This window comes from Ixodes scapularis, unplaced genomic scaffold (assembly GCF_016920785.2).
Source record: "Ixodes scapularis isolate PalLabHiFi unplaced genomic scaffold, ASM1692078v2 PGA_scaffold6__148_contigs__length_123643588, whole genome shotgun sequence".
NCBI lineage: Eukaryota > Metazoa > Arthropoda > Arachnida > Ixodida > Ixodidae > Ixodes > Ixodes scapularis.
The window spans coordinates 80,349,278-80,376,048 of record NW_024609881.1 but is presented as its reverse complement, the minus strand read 5'-3'; the positions used below and the strand labels follow the sequence as shown (position 1 = coordinate 80,376,048).

The window sequence follows — 26,771 nt, the reverse complement described above, 5'->3', positions numbered from 1 at the left end:
TTTGCATATGTAGCCATTAATATAATTTCAAACTTCTGATGATTCAAACATATTCGTGGCTTCCTGGAGACTGAATTATAAAAGTCTACTGTATGCAAAAAAAAAATATTGCTAGCAAAGTCAGTGCATGCTGATCACACTAACAAAACAAAGCATGCTGATCCTATCAACACAGCCAAGCATGCTGAGCATATCAACAAAGCCAGCACGTGCTGATCTTGCCAACAAAGTCAGTTCATGCTGATCACAGAAACAAAACTAAGCATGCTAATCACACTAACAAAACTGAATATGCTGATCACGCTAACAAAGCTAAGCATGCTGATTGCACTAACAAAAGCTAAGCATGGTGTTCACACTAACAAAGCTAAGCATACTGATCACACTAACAAAGCAAAGCATGCTGATCAGATCAACAAAGCCAGAAACCGACGCAAGACCTCACCTTCTCCTCGGTGAAATAGAAGTCGAGGCAATCGGAGAGGGACACTGAGGGCGCCGACTCCTGTTCCATGGACACGTCCGCACCTTCTTCGGCGATCGAATCCTCTGCGAGGAAGAGTCTGCAAAAGAACACGAAGAACTTCATATTCCTCCACAAGAAACACAAAGGAAAACTTGTTTGCATTCAAAGCGCAAGACAGAAAATAAGAGAGCATAAAAAAGCCACAGGGATGAGTAGAAGGAATACACAGACACGACACTGAGTAACATTATTGTCGTTGGTAAGGGCGGAGTCTGCATATTCCCTGAACTTATCCCAGTGTGTCTCTCTTGCATTGTCTTATTGATTGTAACATTAACCGACTTGTCCCAGATTAACTGTCCATGCTCCGCTTGCATCGCAACCGTCTTAAATTTTGGACTTCAAGTATAGTGGGAAAGCTACTGCTGCTCATGCAGGATATGCGACGGGTGCGACGACGTGAGATGGGGATTCACCGTGCACGCTCCGTCGTGCGTCTCCCAAGTCCCTCGGAAGCGTGCACGAGTGTGCGCTGTATCGTCGGTCATTGTTTTAGATAGATAGATAGATAATTTTATTAAGTGGCTGCCAACAGCCAAGTGGCCTGGGTGGCACTGCACTGTGAATACAGAAGATAAATGCATGTTTCTCAAATAATAAAATCAAACAAAAAAAAATGAAAGCCGTTTACAATTCCCTGTAACGCCGGTTAGAGCGCAGCTCTTGAGGAGGAAGATGGAAGCGCACTGAGGAATAGGAGACTCCTTGAGGTCACGTGACCTCAAGGGGGTCACGTGACTTCAGGGGCTCACGTTACTTTTGGGGTCACGTGACCTGAGGGGGTCACATGACCTCAGGGGGTCACGTGACCTCAGGGGGTCACGTGACCTCGGGGGTCACGTGACCTCGGGGGGTCACGTGACCTCGGGGGGGTCACGTGACCTAGGGGTGTTACGTGACCTCAAGGGGGTCACGTGACTTTAGGGGGTCATGTGACCTCAGAGGGTCACGTGACCTCGGGGTGTCACGTGACCTGGGTGGGTCACGTGATCCCCTTAAGGTCACGTGACCTCAAGGGGGTCACGTGACCTGGATGGGTCACGTGACCTCGGGGGAGGTCATGTGACCTCGCGGTTACGCCGACGGCGACGCCGCTCAAGCCGGAAACGGGCCCTTAAGAGCTGCACTCTAAAATGTCATAGTCTAAAAACAAGGCATTATAGGTTTGTTACAATCGTGTCGTCGGAGAGATTGATCACATGTTAGGATAAAAAGTGTCTCGGCAGCTGGATGACCGCCCAGGGGGCACACAAAATCTCAAGGCCATCAACAACTCTGAACAGTCAATAGCACCATGAACAACCTGATGTAACAAGTGCATATCTCTAGCAATTCCTCTATCATGCAGAGTTAAAAGGTTGAGGACCACCAAAAAAAAGTTGTAGCCATAAAAGCGGCTACAACTCTCTGCCTGCTTGTGCACACGGTCACCTTGAAATGGCACTTGAATTACCGTATAATTGCGTGTAAGGGCCGCACCCGTGTAAGGGCTGCACCCCTGTATTTATAGTGAAATATTAGCAAAAAAAGATTAAAAAAGTATTGGTGTATGAGCCGCACCCCCCTTCTTTTGAGGCTCGCTAGCCGCGCCGCGGCAGTCAGGTTCGTCTTCGCGGCGTGGTGAGCGCGGCTTGCTCCGCTTCCCCGCTTATCTTTGCTGCTGCCTTGTTGCTCTGCTCTTTCTCCGCTTACGCTCTTTCCACATTGCTTTGCTCTCCTCCTCGCAACGCAGCCACAGAACAACAGCGAACACGAGTAGACACGCACGGGAGGCGGATGTTTAGCAGTTCGAACGCTGCTGATTCACGCGGCGCAACCACGCTCCGCAGTTTTTCTTTCCAACGTTCCCTCCCCACAGCCGGAGTGCAATGGGTAAACACTTGAACAGTTATACGGCCGGCTTTAAACTGAAAGTCGTAGCCTATGCCCTTGACCACGGTAAACGTGCTGCTGGTCGTCAGTTCGAAGTTGATGAAAAGTGCGTGCGACACTGGTGTGACCAGAAGGACGCCTTGGCCAGCACGAGCAAGACCAGGCGCGCACTCCGTGGCAAGCCCTGCAAGTATCCAGAGTCGGAAAATGAATTATTTAACTATGTGGTGGAAGTGCGCAACAATGGATACGCTCTGTCGACGGACATGTTAAGAATGAAGGCGCTGGCACTGGCACGTGTGAAAAACATATTTTCAGACTTCAAAGCGAGTGCCGGTTGGATTCGGAGGCTTATGAAGTGGAAAGACCTCTCGATTCGTCGAAGAACGACCATGTGCCAACGGCTTCGCGCAGAATACGAGGACAAGCTGCTGAGCTTCCAAAAGTATGTCATTGAACTGCGCAAGGAACACGGATACATCCTGTCGCAAATCGGCAACGCCGATCAGACTCCCGTTTGGTTTGACTCGCCGGAAAACTGCACTGCGAATGCCAAAGGGCAAAAAAGCGTGCTCGTGCGTACGACTGGAGCAGAACGCCAGCGCTGCACCGTAATGCTTTGCATCACCGCGGATGGACGGAAGCTTCCGCCCTACGTGATTTTTAAAAGGAAGACCCTCCCTGCCAAAGAGTTTCCAAGCGGCGCCATAGTCCGTGTTCAAGAAAAGGGTTGGATGAACGACGAACTGGTGGTGGACTGGTTTAAGAATGTTTGGGAGAACCGCCCTGGTGGAATGCTGGTGAAGAAGTCCCCCCCTGTGCTGGACAGCTTCCGTGGGCATTTGACTCCCAAAGCGAGGGCAGAACTGCACGAAGCCCACACGCACTTGGCCGTCATACCGGGCAGACTTACTGGCATGCTGCAACCACTCGATGTCAGCGTAAATCGGCCCTTCAAGGTGGAGTTTCGCCATTGCTACACAGAGTGGATGGCCAGCGGAAACCATGAAAAGACGCCGACTGAACGGCTCAAAAGAGCACCTCTGGCGACTGTTGTCAAGTGGATCCTGGACGCCTGGAATGCTGTCTCCCCCGACACCGTGTCCAAAAGCTTTAAAGTGACGGGCATCTCGAACAATCTCGACGGTACAGAGGACGACTTCGTGTGGGAGCGCGCCTCCGAAGAGCCTGACCAGTCAGACACCGGCGCCGAGGACAGCACGAGTGACGATGATTGAGTCTCAAATAAAGTGTGCTTGAGACCAATACGTCAAACCACAAGTATATTAATTTTTTGATGTGCGTAAAACGTTTTTTTTTTTCATTCGTGTATGGGTTGCACCGCGAAAATCGACCCTTGAATATGAAAAAAAAATGTACGGCCCTTACACGAGTTTATACGGTATACGAGGAATGCAATTACACGTGTCCAAGTGGCACACACAATGTCCAAAGGTTCAAGAAGCTTACTGCTCAGCAGCCTTCACTCTAAGACCAGCATTTCACAAATGCAAAGCAAAAAATATGCCCCACCTTAAGAGGGCGCGGTACCTCTATTTATTCGTCCGTTTCAGCCACCAGATGGCGCGCGGCTCGAAACGTGGTTGAACGCGCAACTTCTAGATGGCGCCAGTATCGAGGTGTGAAAAGGCCCGCGTTATCCGCTGCGTGAAATAGATCCCGAAATCTGCCGTGTTCTCCCGGCGGAGGAAGTTTCTGCATCCCTCGCGCGCGCTTGGTATGTACGCGCGGTGACCGAGTCCGGCCTCTGCGCTGTGTGATGCAGTGGGTGGCGCTCGTTTCTGTTCGGAGGTAGGAATAAAAATGCCGGTCCCCTTTTTTACGACGCTCGTTTCTATAGCTTGTTTTTCTTTTTTTTTTTATCTCAAGTGACCTACAGTACCGCCTGTTCGAAATCGTCCTTTGCGGTGAGCGATTGAGAATCAGGTTAGCATTTTATTTGGGTCAGCACTACACGTTTAATGGAGACCTCGGGCGGCGATGTAAATATGCATTGCTTCCCAAAGTGTGTCCAAGGTGCGCAATGACAATTGGAAAGGGTATTGAAGGCGCGCGACCGTCGGTTGGTAAAATACGTGCGTTAGATTCACTTATTCAGTCTAATCATTTTTGCCAACGTCTTTTATCTGTTTCGACAAATGACATGGTCGAGTCTATTGATAACCTTAGCTAGATTGGACGTACGGAGTGTCCGGGCTTTAAATAAATTTGCTTCGTTTATGTGAATGAATAACTGTTTTCTCTTTTCCGTGCTTGGTGCTATGCAAAAATCGCTGAGATGTTATGGTAGCTCAGTGTGGCGGCGTTTTGCACGCTGACTCGCTATTGCATTCGCTGTGCACAATATGTGTTCAGATGGAATGTGCCAAATCGTATTTCCGATCGATATGATAGATTTACTTTGCTACAGTGTTAATTATATTTTCCTGATTTAAACTGGTTCGTCCCTGATCTGAGCCTAAGTTTAAATTCGAAGGGCAGACAGACTTAGCGTCGTAACAGCCGTAATGCGCAGAAAGAAATTAGTACCATGAAAGAAAAACAAAAGGATACGAGGTGGCTCAGTGTTATAGAAGTAATGAGTGTGCAAAGGATGGGATACGGTCCATTCGTCACATGCACACTCGTCACAGGACGATTGGTCACAGGACGATTCGTCACACAGGAACATTCGTCATAGGATGACTCGTCACGCGGCCAACCGGTCTCACAATAGTTCGTCCCCCCAAAAATGTATTGTTCAATTTGGTTCGGGCGGACAAAGGCGAAGAATTTGTAAGGAACGTTTTAGCTTCTGATTCGGTCCCGAACATTGAATGTTGGTTGGGCCTCAGAAAGTCGGTCACCTCTTATCTTAGCATGTCTTTCGCTTCTCGAGGTCAAAGAATTTGTAACAGACGTTCTAGCTATCTGGGTCCGTCCTGAACGGTGAATGCGGAGGCCATAGAAGAGCGACTATTTTTGAACTACATTCAAAAGGATGGAGGTGATCGCAACAGAGAGAGCCATGATGCTGCACGAGGGGTACTCATACACATTCGGCAGAAGGAATTCCGATACTTGTTGGTTTTGTCGGATAGGTGTATGCAAGGCAAAACTAAAAACTAATTTGGCTGCCAGTCGGATTATTGCTCGTTCAAGCCTGCAACTGAGATCAACCTGCTGAAGACCCGTAATATAATGAAAGGAAAAGCGGATGAGTATTGTAATATTAGTTTATATAACCATTGGTTTACGTGACAGTGGAAAATTGTGAAACTCCTCATCAGGGTATGTGGGCAGATGTTGAAATTTACAATTTACTATCGTCCCCTGCTCGATCAATGAGACCAGTTGCCCGCATGACGAGTCATCCTGTGACAAATGTTCCTATGTTACGAAGCATCCTGTGACCAATCGTCCTGTGACGAATGCGCATGTGACGAATCGTCCTCATCCCGCAAAGGATGCCATCGTACGTGTTTTTTTTTTTCTTTTTTTGTTTTTTTAACTCTCCGCATTGCTGGGAAACGCTCAAGGTACCAGCAAAGACAGCGAGCTGGCGTGAAATTTCCATCGAGCGGAAAACGAGTGTGACTTTTATTTCATCATGCGCTTTCATTTTGATATGGCTCAAAATGGGCGCGAAATAGTAACAGGTAAGGCAACAAAATTTAGATGTTAGGTCTGGAGCACCGCCATACTCAGCCGTGTTGGGGGCATCTCTCGCGAGTCAATACGGCAAAGGTATTGCGCGTCGAACTGTACGTGAGAGTTATCCATTTCAGCGAAACCTTGATTTCGCAAAACTATTGTGGCTCGAGTCGTGGCTTCCAGTACTTGAAAGCCACGAGCGAGAAATAAATGACAGTTGATTTTGAAGGACAATCGCGACGTGGAAACCCATAAAAGAGAGTTCCAATAAGACGAGAGCTTCCCCTTCTCTTCAAGTGCGTGGGTTACGCTCTCAATCCTGCACCTGTGGTAACACCGCAGGCTCCTAAAATGGCTTTGAAAACGTTCCTGATCGCAAAAACTTTTTTTTTTTTTTTTGTCGAGGCGCTATTTCATTTTTTTTACTTTTTGTCTACCTTGATATCCCATCAGCGCAAAAACTACCATAAACTAAAAAAAAAAAAAAATAGTGGGCATACAACGCCAACGCACCCACTGGGACCCGAGTCAAGGCAAGAACAACTAACTACTAAAAGGGGAAAAAAATCATGTTCGCATACACAGACAGAACGCCTCCATCGAAAGAAATGAATCATGCGCTTGTTCTGCCAGTCTCGTTGTGCGTCTGTCAAAAGCCACAAAGGAGGAAGACAATCAGCGCCTACACCACTCCCCTCCACTTCCCCCCCCCCCCCCCCCCCCCGCCCACCACCCCTAAAAAGGAGAAAAGAAAGGTTTCTTGGGCGCGCGCGCGGTCGCCCAAGCGATGACCTTGGAAGGGTATGCGATTGTAGCACGTTTGTCCCCCGGTTGTGCCCCTGTCTCAAATGCCACGGTCCGTTTCTCCCAAGTGCCCGTCTTATCTTCCCGAGTATCAACTCCGCAGTGATTCTGAATCATTCCGATGCTTTCCAACGTTGCAAAACTGTTAGACGAATATTTGCACTGTTCGCAGAACTATCTACGGCGCTAAAATTCAAAAGCGCCGAGTTGGATTCGGGAACTCGTGTAGGTTTAGCTCATCGTTGGAACATTCTTATTCGCTCGATGAACTCCACAAAACGTGTAAATATTAGAATGAACTTTCCAGAAAACGATAGTTGTTGTCGGGGTTCCAGGCGACCGGACAGGTCGCAATTATTGGCTGATTAAAAATTTTATTTCATAATCACAATCGTATCATCAAGGGCACGCCATTTCCTCATCACTTCTTCTACGAAAAGAGTTGCTGTATTCGTAGCACACACAGACGGAAACGGTTGAGACTGCCCAAATAATATCTTCTTTTGGCAGGTACTGCGCAGCGATTACACACAATGCCTCTAACATAAACATGCTGCTCCACATGTCTATTCACAAGATGCAATACATCGTTCTCCCAACTTTGTTGAAATGGGCATGAAAGCGCGTAACCGTCACTTTTTTGAAGTTCTACTTAGAGGTGAAGTGTTTACCGTAAAAAGTCGTTAATTATTTATTTTTTTTCCGTTTACTACAAAGCTCGATTCCCTTAAATTTTTGTTTTTATATCGTCTCTACAGCGCTTTTACGTCGGTACTTTCGTGTTAGAGGACATCACATAATGTGCGAAAAAAACAACAAAAAAACGGTAGGATCGATGCTGCATAGCCTTTTTTTTTTTTTGTGGACATCAAGAAAAAAAAAAAAGATAGTAGTTGTCTTCACTTCGCACTGCATGTTTTGGCACGGAAGTTCCTATTTGGTTATGATGTCTTTACTTTCTTAAAAATTATATACAGTAATTTAAATTACCGAATTACAAAAACGTCAAAATTGTATAATTGCTTTTCGTTGGGACGCCATGACGACAGCGACACTCGTGTTCCCTCGTGGCTTTCGCCAGCATTTCTACGATGAATTGCCACGATCGCGAGATGCAACAGCGTGACACTCCGTCTTCTGTGACGTCATTTGTTGCACTTCGGGACAACTTTTGATGTATGGCCAGCATAAGACGCTAACCACACCAGTTGGAGACGTGCTGCAGGTGCCATAGTACTGCTCGTAAAAGTAGCTGTCAAGTGCTTTGCTCCGCGACTGAGGGTTGCCAAATTACGGTGAAACGGAGTATAGACAAAACAGACTGGACGACATTTACCGGGCATCTTTAGAGCTGCGAAGCTCAAAATCACGCGTACTCATAAGATTTTTTTTTTCTCGCGTGTTTGTGATTTTTATGATGTCCTGCAAGCAAGAAAAAAATATATATGGTGAAGTCACTCCGAGGGAGTACCGATAACTGCGAGCCACGAACATGAAGGACTCGCTAACATCCGTCAGGAGTGTGAACGGTAAATAGTCACGCAAACATATTCTCACAAGCTGCAAATATTTATTTGGCTTAGCAAGTAGAATACTAGTATACTAACGACATGTGATTATTGTACACAAGATACCATCTCTCGGTTCTTCAAAACCATTTTCCAAGTCTGAACGGTCGCGCTACGGGCCGCGGCTAGCCGTGCCCTCGATAGACTACGGAGCTGCGTTGTGTCGTCTGCTACTGTACCGCCAACAGGAGAGCGATAGCTCTGTGTGTTCCACAGACGCGTGTTGCGGTATAACTCTGTACGTCTGTCCTAGAGGAAGACAAAGAGATAGGCTCTGTGACCCCCTCCTAAGCTAACAAAAACAAACAGAAGTATACTCGTTTGGACTGAAAGGTTTACAAAATAGTGACCAGACATTGGAAAAGCATATGTCACAGAACTTGGTTTATGAAATGGCATCATTGTTTCGAGCAAGAAATCACCTGCTCACCACTGGGACGATGAAATCGTCACTATTTATTGCGTCAGGTATATTTGCGCTCATGAAGAAAAATCTGAACACATCTTTCTCCCAAAGTCCTATGTCGAATAATAAACACTTTTTTAAACATCTATGCACAAATAACTCATTTTTTTCTACACTTGTATATGCACGTTAATTGACGTCAAACCGCATTTTTGATTAGATCTTGATGTCTACACCAACTACATTCATATTTTTTAGGGCTTTATTGAACGATAACTTCAACTATAGTTAATGGAACACGATGGCTCGATCTCGACAAAAACCTCAACGTGCGAAGCTTCCACAGACGGTCGCTAGCGAGTATTCTCAATGTGAGACTTCAGAAGCTTTCACTTGCCATAGGGAGCTTGCTTTCGACTACAGCACTGCACGGGCCCGGAAAGCGCTGCTGTGGGGAGAGGTTGACTTACAAGATGACGTGTTACGTGGTCACGTAAGATGGCGTCATTTCGTGCAGCGTGATCACGTAAGATGACGTCATTTCGTGTAACGAGATCATGTAAGATGACGTGTTTGTGTCACGTCATCACGTAAGATGACGTCAGTTCGTATGAACTGACGTCATCTTACGACAACGCCAACAACATTAGTGCCGTCCGGAACCATTGACCTTAGAAACGCGCTTCTTCGCTTGAAGAGCTGATATGCGTTGATTGTTATTTGTTTCTTTTGCCTACTACAGACCATTCAAGAACTCGCCTTCTGGGTGCCACCAACTTCGTCTACTGGGCTGTGAAGCGCGTTCGAGCGTGCGCAATACCTCTCTAGGCCGAAAGATTGTACACCGAGTATGCGTTCACAGCTCAATGACTTTGGCATTTTTCGTCAGGATAGATGCTCCCACGAGAAGAGCGTAATGGATATGTTAATAGAATTGGAAATTTGAAATGTTCTTGTCCAATCGCATTTTTCTTTGGTTATCAACGCTTTTTAGCGTCATCACAAGACGTTCAACCCATAATACACTGGTGATTAAAAAATAAGCACCGAAAAACATACACCGATTTTCGCTCAAAAATAAACACCGGAAAAAAACATACCGTAATCATTACCCATGTCACCTTTTTGGGTGATATGTGAATTTCCAGAAGAACAGCGAGTTATCACCCTCCCCTAGGAATACCCTGACTACAGAGCAGGCGACCCGTTTTTCCCCGCGTTAGATTGTGGTGACCACGAACCGTACGGAGGTCACAGGACGTCCGTGAAAAATAAAAAGGAGGCAAACAACGATCTACTCTGTGCACGCTTCATCCCCAATTTCCACGACCCCAAGGCCGAAGGACGTTTGTGTGAAGGATAACAATAAAATAAAACTTTGCGTCAAAAAAAAAAGCCCGTTTTTAAAAGAAAAAAAAAAAAGTAGAAACAAGCACAACGCGTTGACGGACTGCGAGGTTGTGGAACACCTCGCGGTCCGCTTGCCACAGGACGGTTGTCTTCGACCCATAGCTCCAAGGTGAATTTGCCACTTGCGAAAACACGGAGACCTACCCAGCGAGAACCAGGAAAGCAAGACACGCACACTGACGCCTCGGCGTGCAGAATGAAACAGGATACGGGCGCGGAATACGGCCGCGGAAGAACACCTCGCACAGTGCCGATCCGGCCGATCTCCGAACGGACGATTTCGCATTTCGTGGACAGCGAGCGCCACCGCACGGGAGAGAGAGGTACCTTAAAAACGACGAAAACAAGCACCGACACCTTGATTCTTTATATTTGCTGTAGTTACGGAACAAATCGACTTACATGAATAATTTGAATATTATTCGATTCCGTAATAAATTTAGAAGACATTAAGCGCAATTCTTCTTATGTTTGAATTTAGATAATTTTGTAAATTCGCTCCGAACGCAAGAGTGCCGAATTAGCCGATTTTGACCATTTTCATGATTTTTTAAAGAATATAATTAAATTTATGACGACACATCTGTTGCGTTTAGTGTCTCGATAATGACTCAATGTCTTTAAAGCCGAAATTTTCAAGAAGATCCGCGCAGCCGTTATTATGTGAGAATTTTTTTAATTTGGTGAAAAACCTCATGTATTCTCTATGGGGCTCTGAGGTGCGCCCCCTCTTAAACCCGGCACTCTGCAAGGCCGCTTCCCCGCAAGCGCCTTAGACATGTTTGGCACATGTGACCCCTTGTCCACCAACGAGAACTTGGCAGTGGAAGGAGGCGATGCTATGGCTCAGCCATTTAGTAACTCTAACTTGCCCAACTACAAACGCTGCCGAAGCACTAGAATATGGTTTCAGGACGTCCCCAAATTAGTTCTTCTCTACAAAGTCTAATAAATTCTGAGAAAAACAAAGGTAAGCCAAATCACAAGACCAGACGCACTGCGATGTCAGGCTCTGGTACACACACGGCTTGTTTTAATTCTCACGACTATGTATTTCGAGATTTTTTATTCAAACATTTTTTGGTGTTTCGATGGTAATAACAATTAGGATCCATGTATTCTATTGCTTATTCAAAAAAGGCTGGGCCTCAGACAGCTCACTGCTTCTAAATACTACAAGTGTAGGGTCAACATCATCACTTACACCTGAGTAAAACAAAGAGGCTGCCAAAAGCCGGATTTTGAGTCTGAAATAAACTGTCTCGATCGTTTAGCCCTCGCAGCTTGCATTTTTGTAAAAATCTAGGCACGCATAGATGTCCTGCCAGTGGCCCTATAATAACTGAGGGATTACGACACGGGGACACAAAGATTAGGAGAAAGTGATGCGCAACCAGCGACAAACAAAATGGCCTCTTCATCCCGGGCACATAACTGCAATCGAAGGGCTGTCTCACGATAAGAACTCAAGTCCCCCTGGCGCGCCAAAGAAAAGGGGCTCGCAGCTTTTGATTTTAAAACCAAGAACTAATGGAACTTCTAAGGAAACTAGATTAAACTTTAAAGCACATAAAAGGTTTAAACAAGGAGCTCTAGACACGTGGCATTTTCAAAGGAAAGGTTATAATCCTTGTTATAAGTGCAAAAAACGTATGAGGCCGTTGAAATTATAATATATTTTCCCGTCTCGATTACTTGGCTTTCTACAATCATACGACTCGTTCCAGCAAGCCTTCAGACGTCATCACATTACTGGGAGATGATCAGATCCGAAATGATTTTACTGCAGAAACCGTTAGTGCCCCTTTCGGGCGAAATCTGGCGGGATCTGTATGCAAAGAAACGTTGTCATGGGGAGAGTGGTAGCATTGCCAGGATTTTACCCTTCCCAGCGCCGTTGCCCTTGTTCCTTCATTAGCATTGAAAAACTTGGAGGACAACGCTGTTGCCTGCGCTGTTGCCATTGGGCTACTGCTCCCTCTTTTTCGACTCCATCTCGAGCTCTCACCGGCACCGCCACTTCGGGCTTCTCGGACGTTCTCCAGCACCTGTGCACGGCGCTCACTCACTTCCTTTTCCTGTCCCCTCTCAGACATGACAAGGCCATGGAAGATTCGCTTTCCGGGAATGGCACGAGTGGCGCACCGAGTAGAGCAGACGCAGGGCCGCAGCAGCAAGAGAGAACAGCAAAGGGTGAAGGACGCCGACTACAGTCGAACCCGGATACATTGATGTCAAAGGGGATCGTAAAATAGTTTGATATATCAATAATTTGATATACAAAAATATGTTAACTCAAGCTCCAGTTGGAGTTTCCGCGAATCTTTGCTAATATCGAAGGCTGCGACAAACAAAGACCTTACCAAATAGAGTCTGTAAATACAGCAGAGCTTAGTTGGTGAAGGTCACAAAAACCTCCGTGTTTACGCGACCTACGCGACAGTGTTTGCGATGGCTTACGCGGGCCACGACCTCCACACAGCTCCCGCAACAAAACACAAAAATAATTAAAAAAAAAAAAAAGCGAGCTGTGAAAAAAAAAAAAAAAACTCTCCATACACTAACTCATGTTTACAAACAAACCGGAGCGCCCCTAGCGGACGCCACAGGCGCCGCGCATGCGCAATGAAGTGTGGGCAATAAGTATCGCTGTCACCCATAAACAAACCATTGAAATGCAATGTCGGCGATGGCGTGAGTCCCCCTGCCCTTTTTCGCGTTCGAATTGTTGATTCCATGTCTTCCTGGCAATGTCTGACTACTTCAGGGGCCTCAGCGAAATTACCGAGGATCGTTACACCACAAAAGTTCGCGTGAATAATGTGACATGCGACGATTCATTCCGCGTGGATGCTGCAGAATGGACGCTAAAGCCCGATTCGCAAGATGAGATTTCGCTAGCAAATTTCAGTCGCGACGTCACTCAAGCTGCAAAAGCGTGAACCGTAGCTGAAATGGTCTACGTCGATACGGAAAATCGCAAGCAGAATCGGACACACCAAGTGAATCAGGCATAACAAGTCGGTGATGGCCACTGGTAACAATGATCAACATTTCCTTGTACTATCTACTGCTTACATCGAGCCTGCTTACCAACCTTAAAGGGATAATTCTACGAAATTTGAAATATTCCCGTCGTGTTAAAAATAGGTTGAATATGATCCACAATATCCATAAATGACAATCGCACGTTTGTATTTTGAGCCTGGTGACTGTATTTTTCGTTATAAACGGACCACTCTGGCAAGTGCTCAGAGAAGGCCCAGGGGAGACCACGTTACATCCAACGCAATCGTGACATAGGTCGTCTCAGGACGAGCAAAGCTACGGCAAGGCTGACGTCGAGAGGATGGCCTAGTCGTTCCAGCCACCGAAGCGGCTGCTTTTGTACGAATTTTGAGTGACGGGTTAATCTTCTATAATCTTATAGGGGGACAATAGCGACTTCTGCGACACACAAAAGGCATTCTCGGGAAGAGGGGAGTTCCTCCTTCCCCTCTTCTCTCGTTGTGGCCAGAGGTGAGACAACCTCCGTCACTAGCCGTCAAGGTTCCTAGACGGGCATTACAAGCGAGGCGTTAGCGACATCCACCAGGTGCTCTTTGCTAATCATTTTATTTGTTTTAAAATTCCTTTTCGTGACTTTTTTTAACAAGATATTGGTATGTTTGATGTAATGCTGCTCCTTTGAGCACATATAGACCAAAAAATGAGCGCCGAAATTTCGTTGTAGTATCACTTTAAAACTTAAGTCTTTTGAGGCCTGCACTTACTTCTTTGATGTCGGATAAGTGTTTGGTTGTTGCCGTTGCTCATAGATGGTGGCAACTTTTCGAGCATTTCCACTCTGGCTTGGCGACTTGCGGCCGGCCATTACTTCATACCCACCATAGTACAGCTTTGCTGGTCTTCTTTCTTCACCAAAGTGGAAAGGCTAAAAATGTTTTTTTTTTACAGCTGCCTTTTTTTTTTTTTTTACAACTGCTCTTTTGCTGCGTATCCCCGTGCGGATATGCTGCATCCCCGTGCGCGTGTGCTGGCTTGGCGGTCTGCCGGCCAGCCCCGCAACACGAGCTATGTGCTCACCGCTGGCGCAATCCGACTGCGGGAGAAGATAGGCCCTGCTTTATTCGCTATATCGAGTGTCCCCACCATGGGAGTTCGATACAAACGATAGTTCGAAATACCCAGGTGCGATAAAACCGGGCTAGACTGTATTGCGCATGAGAGGCAGCGCGTAGGCACCTTTTGCACATCTCCCAAAGCACATCTCCGATAAGTGTTCTGCTACTATCAAAGCTCCTAAAACAGATATGCCGAGGTACACAATTTAACGACGCAACGTCGCAAAATACTCTCTGCGGTCGTTTGCAACTTTTAACGCCGACTATGTTAGATGGCTGGCATCTAACTGTGTTTGATTAAGTGGGACGGAAGTCGAAGGCCGACTGCCGATTGAACGCCGACGCGGCGCCCGGCTCTTCCCTGGTGCCAGCTGAACCCAATCTTCGAGTGCCTCCGTGTTGCTCACAGATGGCGTGCTCAGACGCACACCAGCGCTCTCCTACGCGAAACGAGCGCAATTTGGGATTCCCCAGAGAAAGAGCGCGAGAGAAAGCGGCAGAAAAGAAGAAAAAAGAAAGCGGACGCTCGCTTTGCCGCAACGGGTTGAGGTACAGCTCGAGTGTCCGATTATTTCTTGCTGCGAGCTGGTGCGGTGGCTCTGCTCGGCGCTCCCGCTTCCCAACTGTTGCCTTTTCCACACGCTCCATCTTTTGCGTCTCACAACAAGCTCCGAGAAAATTGCATTTACGACGAAACTGCAGAAGGTGGCACCCACTAATAAGACGTCCATGGAGCGCTTGCGCTCTTGCTTCGTACGACACAGGACTGCTTCGTGCCATTCAGTCTCCAGATGTGCACATGGTTTCTCCACACTGACACATCACATTCTGCGTTAGCACTGTTTTTGCCACGCTGGTATGGCAAAGGGACGATTTTTTGTTTGTCTTCTTTAAGACAAAGACGGGAAACCACAGATTAAGAGAGACCTTTGTGGCACTCATCTATGTCTCCTTGCGACAGTGGGATCCAACGCAACACAGGGGCGGCATTATTCTAAGGGGTGTCCACACAGGGGAGCAACCCCCCGTGCAAAACACGTGCATCACGTGGCAACAACGTCGCGCCGCTGCGTGGAGGTGCGCCTACGCAGACGTCCGCGAGGGATGGGGGGAGCTTTTGCTCGTGACTGCACAATCACGTCTCTGCCTTAGCAGGGGGGATCTCTTTGCAATCGGTGGTATCCTGTTTGCGTGCACGGCAACTTTACGGGTCTCGCTCTGTTCTCGACTGCGGCGTGCCCGCGCTCTCGGTGACGTGCACCACGCTTCGCTTTCGAGGGTGGGTCTGCTAAATTGGTTCGCTAACTGTGACACTCCGGTCGGATTCCTGTTGTCCGTGTGAACGCCGAAACCGGAGAGGGTGTCCCGCTGGTCCCACACATTCCTCACTGAGGGCCTCTCCCTCTGAATACCCCTTCAAAGACGACATCATCCAAGACCCACCGGTCGGCTGCACGTGGTTCCCAGCGGAGCAGCAGTCGGAGCAGCGGCACCGGAGTCACGTCCCGGAAGGCCTCCAGAACATGGTCCACAAACTCCAGAAAGAGCGGGTGGTCCACGTCCGTTGGAAGCGTCCGCTGCGCGTCCCAGGCCAGCACCTCGAAGCCATTTTCCAGACCCTGCATACGCGGTGCCACCGCGGGGAGTCATTTTGGAGTCAACATCGCTGTGGCACGTGTAATTCCCAAGTGTTCAACGTGGATTTCACACATTTTTCTATCAAACCCAACAAAAGAAGCACAAGCTTGTTCAGATCTTTGTGCCAATCTCAGGTATCTGGTATTTATTTTTGATTAGTAGATAAATGCTTAAGGGGGGACACTGGCTAGAAGTCAAACTTTTGAAGTATTCAAGTGATCGGAACGAAATTTGCAGGGGAGATTTAGCTTCAGATGTAGGTGTACTGAGCAAACTTTCAGCTCTCTAGGACAAATTTACATACCTGCATAAGATGATGTGTCACTTTTCATAAAGAAATCTATGATATGCAAATGAAGCTATTAAGCATCATTTTGACTGCTTGAATATAAAGTGGGGGATAAGAAACCTTGCGCTATCTAGTTTTAATAACTTAAATGTAAATATTTCAGGAAGAGTTATTACCTCAAACTATGAGATACATATCTGTCCTATGTCAATTTTTGAAAACTTAGTTTTTTGTCACTGAGGACTTCAACTTAAAACAAAATAAAGTAGATAGCCTGATTGCTCAGTAAATTTTAGTTCGGAAATATCTTGATTGTGGTATCAGGATACTTTCACCTTCAAACAAAAGATTCCTTCGTATGAAATTTGCAGCGAAAAGCGGAACTGAGAAAAATGCATTCAACCATTGAACTCCTTTACTTTGTTAGTGCCTCACAATGTGTTGAAAATATTTTATATCAACGCAACTATTTTGCGTATGGTTATCAAATTTGGTGTAAGGGTGTATAATTAGTTTCTAAAACTGAAAACCTCAAAATTAAAAAAAAATGAATTTTTTAAAACAATGTTAATATTTAGGCCCATGTCCCCACTTAAAAAAATTGTATTTACCACATTTGCACGATTGTAAGCCAACTTGATTGTAAATCAAACCCTCCTTGCATGTCAAAAAAAAAAATCTGTAGAGGCATGTTTTATTGCGAACACGTGAGGACGGCAGGGCGTGCTCGATGCCTTCTGGCAAGCTTTGGCTGCACATGCATGCGCGAGGCGCCCGAGATTCCCGAGCGTTATCAAAGCAAGGAATCTCGCACTGGAGGTGGGACAACCGAACCTGCTCCCTGCCGTTCTCACACTGCCTAGGACTAGAGAATGCGATTCGTCCGCAATGGTGCTGTCGTTCCCGTCGTCATCACTGCCACGTTCTCAAAGCACATCGTCGGTGTCGTCCAACGAAATATGGCACTTTGCAAACAACAGCATCAACCGCATCTTCCGCGCTTGCTCAGTGATCGCGTCGCACATCATGTGTAGGAACCGATTGTGCGCTTCTGCGGCGTACGGCCAAGTCTGACCCCCAACTACAAAAGGCATCCAGACCTATCCAGACTTTGGCCAGTGGAAGCATCTCCATTTGCCATCGCCCTGACGGGTCGAATTTGCATCCAGCAATGCAGTGTTGGTTGCTTTTGGATGAAGAATGGCCATTAATGAGCACCGAAAACCTAAACTGCCCGGATCACGTGCGTCAATACGGAGAAAAGTACTTGGCACTCCAGCATGATCTCGACACTCGATCAAACCACATGCGACCGTGAATCGTGCGAAAAGGAACGGCGGGGAGTGAGGCAGTGTGCTGTTCCAGTGGCCATTCCAGAGTGGCTCTTACATTAAGTACCGCCACCTCTGGGAGTCGGACGCGCTGTGTGCTGTCCTCTGCCGTACATTCGGGATTATTTGCATATCGCTATCAATAGTGTTCGTTCGCACAGATTTAAAGATTATAGTAATAAACACTGGTAAAATGAGCGCACAGAATGTATGACAATGCTATAGATACAGCCGGCTAAGCTCATAACAAGCCAAAGTGCTCTGGAAATCACGATTGTTCCGTTTTTGTCGGCGGTGGAATGCTTTGGTCCAATTATAAGTCGATTTTCCCACTTCCGATTTTCAAAAATTTAAGACTGGGTCGACCTAGATTCCTGTAAATACAGCCTTTTTATTCCAAAAACAATAATGAAAAAACAAAAAATTTGTTTTATATATGGCTAGATACTACAAATTATGAAGAATACAATGTTGGAAGTACTTTTTAGATTGACTAATTATCAGTGATGTTACAGCATGTTGAAGTCCAGTGTTCAATGTGTAGCTACCAAGCAATAGTTCAGTTGAAGATTTTCTTAGACCTACTTACTATATTGAAAGAACTGCTTCCAACATTGTACGCTTAATACATCTAGCTATGTGTTGCCGAAAAATTTATATTTCTCTCTGCCTTAGACACTGAGATGGCCCTCCTGAAAATTTGCAGAGTCCAAAATTTGCGTTTCTGAGGAAGTGTTGTTTTAGCACCACCTTCGGCGCAATTTCAGCACACATAGATATTAAAAAGTGATATTATGGCTCAAACATTTATCTTGAAAATAAGACACTTGGCAAATCGTAATAAAGAATAGCGGTAGATTTCAAAAATCGCCACTTCCCAGCAAACAGGTTTTTAGGAATTTTTTTGGCTATCCCTTAAACTGGGTTCCCAAGGGTTTTCCGGAGCATGCTCTGGGATTCCATGACGTCCCGAAATTCCTCCGCCGTCCCGGCCCCCGAGAAATTTTCCAGCTCGAGCACTGTTTCAGAAAGTTTGAGCCATTCACTGCCATGCAACCATGCGCCAAACGCTCCCTCGTATGTACACGCATCGTTGCTCGCGAGGTCCGTAGGCTTCCGCGTAATTCGGAAAAAAAAAGAACCGGTTTTGTGCGTCACACATGGCGAATCGTGCTTGTAATTTGCTCGCCGCCGGTTCTCTCTAGATCGAATTAACTGATATTTATATTTCAAGATCAAAATATAGATGCACAAGGTCGAATTAAACAATAAGTCAAGTTGACGCAGGTGAACGTACCCTGCATGGTCAGCGACAGGTTAAAATTGCAGAGGAAGCTCCACCACCAGCGCGAGTTTTCTACTCTTGGTAACACTTCCGCGTAGTAGCCAGAGCCAGGCGGAAAACAACAAGCGCAGGCCGGAGGGAACATGTCACCAACTGTAGAGGGTTCCCCAAGCGCCTAAATCCTCCTGACCGTCCCTACCACACGAGAAGTGCTTTCCCAATTACAGCAGTGTCTTAGCGTGTCTCAGCCGTGCATGGCTGCACAGGTATGGGCTGAACACACCCTAGTGTGTGCATTACTGCTAACGTAGTCTGTAGGTCTCTTTACTGCCTATAAGTTAGGAATGCTTGAGCCTTCAAAGGTCCCTTGGCTGTCATTAAGGGCAAATAGCTGCTCCTCAATATCAGTAAGTTTGAGGAACCCCTCGTTTACACAGTCAGGACGAATGCTCATCCTACATGACTGGATCGGCACTCCTCCCGTCCGCATTTTTTTCGCTTGTCCCACGTTTTCGTTTGTGGGCCGTGCGGCTCTTCCGTAAGGAACAACCTCTTTTGGCACTGAAGCCAGCGCAGGGGCACCTCGTGGTGCAGTGTGGCATCGCAGACGAATGGGCTGGAAGAGTCCTTCGAGCTTCTTTGGCATACCTGCCGGTTTTTGAGAGCTGCGATATGAACTAGCGATGAAATGCAAAGTTGAGGTCTTACACTTTGGACTATCCGACAAATTGAGATGATCGAGCCCGTGGGGACCAAATACGCACAAAAAGGCCGGACGGGGTGTTGCAGCCCATCCAACCTTTTCTTTGGGTACAGATAAGAAACGTTTGTTGAACTACTGAGTTCCGACCGAGACCGAAACTAGTTGGCCAAAAGACAATGCGCGCTGCGGGACAGATTTAGAGCCTTGGCACATTTTTACGGCTAACACAAACGGGTCTCGGAGTTCTGCAGACGGAGCTTCCGCTCTACGCGCTCCAAGCCGCAGTGCGCCAACACATTCCGCAAACTTTGTCTCAGACAGGAAAGAAACTCCGACCTGGTCCTTGAGGGAGCTCCGGCCCGCCGAGGGAAGACTCTCCACCACCTTGGACTTGAGCTCGTTGTACGACACTTCCCGCGGCACCCAGACTGCCCGCGTGGCACCGAGGCTGGAACGAACGGCAGAGAAAACCGTTGGACGTCTTCGGAATGCAGGCCCGCCACTTTGCACACATTGATCCCACATATTCATTGGCCTTGTCCAACTCTGCATAAAAAAACTACCTGGGCCGCTCCTTTCGCCTATCGCCCCCACATCGTGGATGCCGAATGCATTGGTGAGACATGCGCAGATCTGGGCAGTGACGCAGCATGATGTCACATTGTCACGCGACATGGCTCACGGTGTGAAGCCATAGTGTCACATGACGCAACAGTGCCGACGCTGCGAGCACACCCAGTGACGTCGGACGTCGAGCCGTGGAGCAGCGGAATGTCCCGTGAAAACGTTGCACGATACCTCAACTTTTCACCGCGGGTCAAGCTGCACCACAAATTAACACCATGATGTGACTTGGTCTGACGCACATCACACGGTTACGGTAAGTGACTCTAGTGCACCAGACACATGACGATGTAAACAAATAGTAGTGTCGCGCTAACTTTAGCAGGACGTTAGCCCAGTGATTCATACACACCCAACAACAACCCCCCAGGCTGTATCTCCCCGCCGAGACTGGCAATCCTGGACAAAGCCTCGTATTAACCCACTAAATTTAGCTGATGACGGCACTTTATGGTGATGGTAATGGCTACAGCTCTGCATCAGTTCCACTAATCCCTCCTTTCCTCCTGTTAAAATGCACCTTGAACTAAAGGGCTATCAAAATAAAAATTTAAATATACGTTTCACGTCCAGAAAGGAATTAAACACAATCAACGATATTTGCTGATGACGACCGCACGTTTGTATTTTGAACCGATGGCTAGATTTTTCGCTCCCAACAGCCAATTCCACGAGCACTCGAAGAGCAGCCGTCGGAAAGCGCGATGCGTCCCGGGAGATCTGGCGCCCCCCAGTGCGTTCGTGACATTAGGTTTTGCAACACAGGCAAGGCCACAGGGGGCTAGCGTAGCTGCGAGTTTCGCCACATAGTGGCACCAACGCATTACAACCTGGCCTTTTGGAATGCCCGTGGGAGAGAAGGGAAATCCGGTTCGACCAAGTTAGGACGGGGCCCGCGCATGCGCAGCTTTCCGCCGTGTTTCTGCGGAGTGGCGCTGATTCCGTGGGTAGCACAACGTAACGGCATTTGGTTCATTCACTTTAATTAATGTTTCGGTGTTTTTCTCGGGCAAAAAATTGGCGTCTCTGTGGTGTGGCCATAACACACTTGACATTTAGCAAATAGGCGCTAGAGTTTTGTTGCAGTACTCTTTTAAAACCAAAGATTGCGTTTTTGTGGGGCATAAGAGCTATTAATAATGAATTCTATTGGTCCCTTCGGAGCACTTTAGCGGGAGGCAACCCGCCCTCCAGAAACGTGTGGGAATGTCACGGACTAGAGCCACTCAAAAAGCTACGCTTAGAGCAGCGGCGCTCCATTCCCCAACTCTCTTGGGGGCATCGGCATTTCGGTGCTCAGTGCAGGGCGGGCGCAATCGGCGATCGTTACGATTATGATGCGCAACTTCCCAAACGTTAGACATGGTGCCAGGGCGATACCGTTTTGCTCTGTCACGGAATGATTTGACATTCCTCGAGGACTGAAAGCTTCTTCCCGTGATTTCAGGTAAATGCTCCAGATGACTGGCAGCCACGATTTTCAGCATCAAGATGGCCGAGGTGTCACTTTGAGGTGTAACTCACTTACTGGCTGTAGTTTGCTTTGTTTCGTATGGCACTAACACTAACAAAGATGTATCAATCATCGCCTGATATCATAGAAGAAATATCGGCTCGACGTTTTATTGCCGTGGTCATTCCTAAAACCCGCATCACTCTGCGACTATGTGCAACGGTAGTTACAATGTCTCAGAAACTCGGGATGCCTTCTTCGGTCTTGTAATGCACCTGCACGTAGGTAGCCTGGACCAGGGGTTCTCAAGACGGGTTCCTAGGAACCCGGGGGAGGTCCCCCAGGGCACCCCTTCAAGGGTTTTCCCCGGCTCCCCAATTTCCTCAACCGTTTCTCCCCTAAACAGAGGGATTTTTCAGTTTAGAGGCCGACAAACAGCCAGAAAGGAGGGGGCTCTCCCTGGATCCCTCCTTTCCATTTGAGAAGGAGGGAGACTCTCCTCCTCCTCCCTGCGGGAAGTAGCTCAGAGACCCGCTCCAGTGAGAAGAGGAGAGTGCAAGAGGGAATGGAAAGAAGGAAACTGGGAACCGGTTTTCTGCCTGGCCGAAGACGACTCTGTAAGTCCGCTTTTAAGCACTAGCTTACCAGATCTGAGTCACTCACTGATGCACAGCTATGACCCAGATACTCGAGCATGTGCATCATTGTTCAGAAGGACTGCTCGCTTCTCAACTGCTTCATTAAATCAATACCAAGACAGGGAGGTGTCCCTTGGCTATCAATAGCTGTTCCTCAAGATTATCCCATGACGAAAACGGGCTTCGTGTGATTTCCGACAAAAGCCTTAGATGACTGGCAACCCTGACTTCAGGCACCAAGATGGACAAAGTGCCATTACTCTGAAATGTAGCTTTCTTAGTGGCGCTCTTGCAAACGAGTTCCTCAGCGATGCCAAAGATGGTGACTCACCAGGGTCCAGAGGAGCCCAGCCGGGACCGACAGAGTAGCAGAAGCAGGGCGTCTTTGGGGGTTGTGGCCGTGACCTTGGCCGACGGAAGCTCCAAGGCCACCAGCCGAGCACCCGGCGGAACCCCGCTCGCGGGCTCATCCCCCGAGAACAGGTTTCCGTACCCTTCCTTCGTCTCTTCCAGCAGCAGGAGCTGCGTAACGGGAAAAACGAGAGCTTCAACATGGAACGTGTTTTGGGGCTGGCTCCTTAAAGAAACACTGAACATAGCAAAAAAGAAATTACAGGAGGACATTCAAGACTGTTTACGTGTATGAAGACGAAAGCATTGTAATCTCGCGGGAGCAATGTTTTTGAGTAATGTTTCTACACGTATTAAAGTTTAGGACGACATATTCGCGACTCCAGCGACCTATAGGGGGCGCCACCACCAAACAAACATGGCGGCTGAGTCCAGGTCGCGGCGGCTCGGCCGGGCCGCCTGAACAGGTGGCGCGTTCAATTTAACAGATTTTCTTTTGTTTAATGCCCAATTTTATAGGTATTTGAACTGAGACGGTTAAGTGTAGCCGGTGCAGATAAACTTGCAAAGCATAGTTTTGTTTTGCCGGTGTTTTTTTGTTCTTTTCGTGTCAAACTTTCGTTTCGGAGATTTCGTTCAAAACCGAAACTATGGGCTCCGGAGAGACGGTAACATACTAATCAGTTTTGATCGTCTAAGGAAAGCGGCGATGACTATAGAATTGTTCCACAGAGAGTAACTTTTCAGCTAACTCGCATGCCTCGACCATGCGACTTATCTGTCCACGAAATCGAGCTTTTGTGCGTATCCGCGTTTACGAAACAGCTCCAGTCGTCTGCTCGGCCAACAACACAGGCTGCAGGAAAATTACGAATATTAAGCAACCGCTTCTTGAGCCAAGGACCCTGTTAACCCGCCGGCGACCCACTAAGCAGCTGATACTCGTATTTCAATTCAGGTTTTAGTAGCAATCGAGAAGTCATTTTGACGAGCAGGTTATGTATTATATTACGTACTATGGGGGGGGGGGGGGGGTCCCACTAAAGCGATATTAGTATATCCTTCGGGTTGAAATATGAGCTCAGTTGACTAGCTATTAGGTGAGCTGCTGAATAAAAGTATATTTGACAGACGGAGACATACTACTTAAACTTAGCCAAATGGTTCTATAGCCGGCAGCACGGAGACAAACTGAAAAGGGTCTTCATTGAAGATCCACGCAGAACCTCTCTGCATTGAACTTTGCTTCGAATCCTGAACGGAGAAAATTAGTACTTTTTTGTGTCCGGTCAACCTGACCAATGTAGACGTATATTACTGCTGGCCTCGACGTCCTCGTAATATAAATATTGGAGGCGTGATAGGTCAAAATGCCGTGACAGCATCTAACATTGCGAGACTTGTCTTCCACCTTTTAAAAACATAATTTCCCTCATTCATCATTTGCACCGAGCAGGTTTTCCTGAATCAAGTAATTGCGAAATCAGCCCAACTCCTTCAGTGTGGTCCAGAGGCTTTTTCGACGAAAAGCAGCCAAGATGAATAGCCAACGCACCGACCGGCGTGGGTGGCTCAAACTTGAAGCTAACCGAACACAACCAAACTCAAGAAAAGCAGCATTCGAACCTTCCCATTCACTTGACTGCAACATTGATGTTCCCTCCAGTATCAGTTACCAAGCAGTCGTAACTTTGAATGCGATTCGAGACAGACAAGAAATCAAAAAGTTTTCCCGTGATTCCTCCCCATCCAAGAAATCGAAAGCACGTGACCGTGTGCTGTGGAGTAAACGGGCTTTCAAACACGTAATAGAAGAAAACAATCTACTGAGGCTTCACCACACTAATGATCACTCAGGCAAACTTAAGAAATATTCGGACCTTCGTCAAATTACATCGTTCGCCACCGCGCCGACAACACGTCTCCGCGAAAGCCACCAGAGACGCGGAGGGGTGCGGAGCGACCTGGACCGGCTGGTTCCCGGTTTTCCCGCTTGGCGGCGTCCGTTTTGCTGGAGTCGCGAATAGGACTACGTCCAGGATGACGTCCTAGAGATCCACGCCAAGTACGGCATCTAAAACGACGTCTAGGACGACATCAAGGACGACGCCAAAAGCAATCTCTTGGACGACCTCAAGCACAAGGTCGAGGACGATGTCAGGAACGGCGTCTAGGACGACGTTGAGGACGACATCCTATAGGACGACGTCAAGAACGACGTCTGGGACGACCTTAAGGACAACGTCAAGAATGATGCCTAGACAACGTCTAGGACGACGTTGAGATGGACGCCTAGAGAAGGATTCTTAGGAGGCTGTGACCTATTTGCGTGGGCGGCCACGTTTACCTGCAGAAGCTGCCGTAGATGCAGACACTGCTGCCGATGTCAAGGCCGTAGATGTAGATGCGGTCGCCTCACAGTCCATTGCACGAAGCATACAACGAGCATAGAGGAAGTCCGAAGCGCACCTTTTGTGCACAAAGCTCCAACGGTGACATTACGCTTCTGCACTTGAGCGCGAGCGTGAGCGGCGCTTGCTTGATGACGTATTTGTATGGCCATCTTTTAGGCACAACGACACCGCCTTTTTGCGTAATAGGACAAGTAAGGTCACCCTAGAGGTCTAGGATGACGTCTAGGACGATCTCAAAGGTGACGCCAAGAACAGCGTCGTCCCTAAACATACGATTGAGCAGCGTTAGCCGCTCAATCGCATGTTCAGTCCGCTTTTTATTCAATAAGACAAGCAAGGCTTTTGCCTTAAAAATTATTTTTTTCCCACCTGGTTAGGACAAGGATGTCTCAAAACGAATCTTCGTCGAAGAAACAAAATTCTTTTGTCCAATATTTAGACTACAATACAGATTTTTCAACTGGCGGGTGAAACCAAAACTGTAGCCCTGTGGGACGATGATAATGTTTGTACCCAGCTAGTGTGCGCTCTAATGTCCAGCAAACTCTGAGCGCAAACAAGTTGGGTACAAACGCTATCATCATTGTCCCACAGGGGTACAGTTTCGGTTTTGCACGCAGATCGAAAAATTCATATTGTAGCACAAATATTGGGACAAATTTTTTTTTTTATGAACATTGGACTTCGTAATTTTTTTGTCATTAGGAAGAAAAAAAAAAAAAACTTTTTTCCCCTAGGTTTACTGTTTTTTTAACTCCTTCCACACAAACCGGACAGAACTGTAGATGCCATGTGATCGTAGGACAGGTCGTACGTTCAACTTTCGCAACGTGATCGGGTCCTTGCCCGAACCCGTAGGCAAAGGACGGGATCGGCAGTGGAGTCGGAACAGAAAGCGTAAGGGGAGGGGAGGAAATGCGGGGCTGTGTTTTTGCGGCGCGGCGCTGTGGGCAATGTCGAAATGCAACACCCTTTTCACGCTTCTTCTGCGGAGGCCGTATTCCGCTGATTAAATCGAGACATACCTCGATCCCTCGCTCAGTCCTCAAACGTAGCGGAGCGAGCCCACCTTGCTTCTTTGTCCCTAGCCAAACGCTCTTCCCTTTTTTCCGGCGTCTCAGTGGCACAACGAACGCGCCGAGCCTGTGTGGGATGCCACCTCCGTTTGGCGATGTCTCCTTCAGTCATCTCTCTTCTCTAGTCAGACATTGAGAAGATCGCCACCGCACTTCCAGCGAGCGTATAATTTCTACCATAGACCCCTTTTGAAAGTGTGCCTTCTGTTGGAAGCCACGGAGCCTCTGCACAATAGCAGGCGCAAGCGGCAGCGCCTTGCGTTCGATCGAGGCTCGGCCACCCACCTCCGGGCAGCGGGAGCAAGTCGCAGCTACTCGCCCGCGCCACTTGCACGATCTAGGCTGCCAACTGGCACAAGAAATGTTATCACATTCAATTAACCTTGCCTCATGAGCCTCCCCTTGATACTGTGGTTGACTGTTGTGCTCACAATCTTGGGGTCATAAGTTCGATCACCCCTGGGGGTGCTCTTCTTTCTACCAAACTTATTCGCTCATCACTCCATGCCTGCGCATTCGTTTCATGTTACAGGAAGCAATTCTGCCCAGGGCAGAGGGGGGAGGGTTCGAAAGAATCGCGATTATACTTTAAGGGAAAGATGGGA

At 47.6% G+C, this 26,771-nt stretch overlaps 1 protein-coding gene across 1 annotated transcript in view; it reads right to left on the bottom strand.

The window, feature by feature from the left end:
* Positions 1–26,771, bottom strand: part of LOC8051577 (ubiquitin carboxyl-terminal hydrolase 43) — a 66,917-nt gene that overhangs the window by 11,206 nt on the left and 28,940 nt on the right. The window contains exons 4-7 of the mRNA XM_042294413.1: positions 22,657–22,847; positions 19,947–20,058; positions 15,808–15,983; positions 446–563 (exon numbers count right to left, since the gene is read on the bottom strand). Of these exons, the coding sequence (XP_042150347.1) occupies positions 446–563; positions 15,808–15,983; positions 19,947–20,058; positions 22,657–22,847 (597 nt within the window). The remainder of the gene's footprint in view (positions 1–445; positions 564–15,807; positions 15,984–19,946; positions 20,059–22,656; positions 22,848–26,771) is intronic.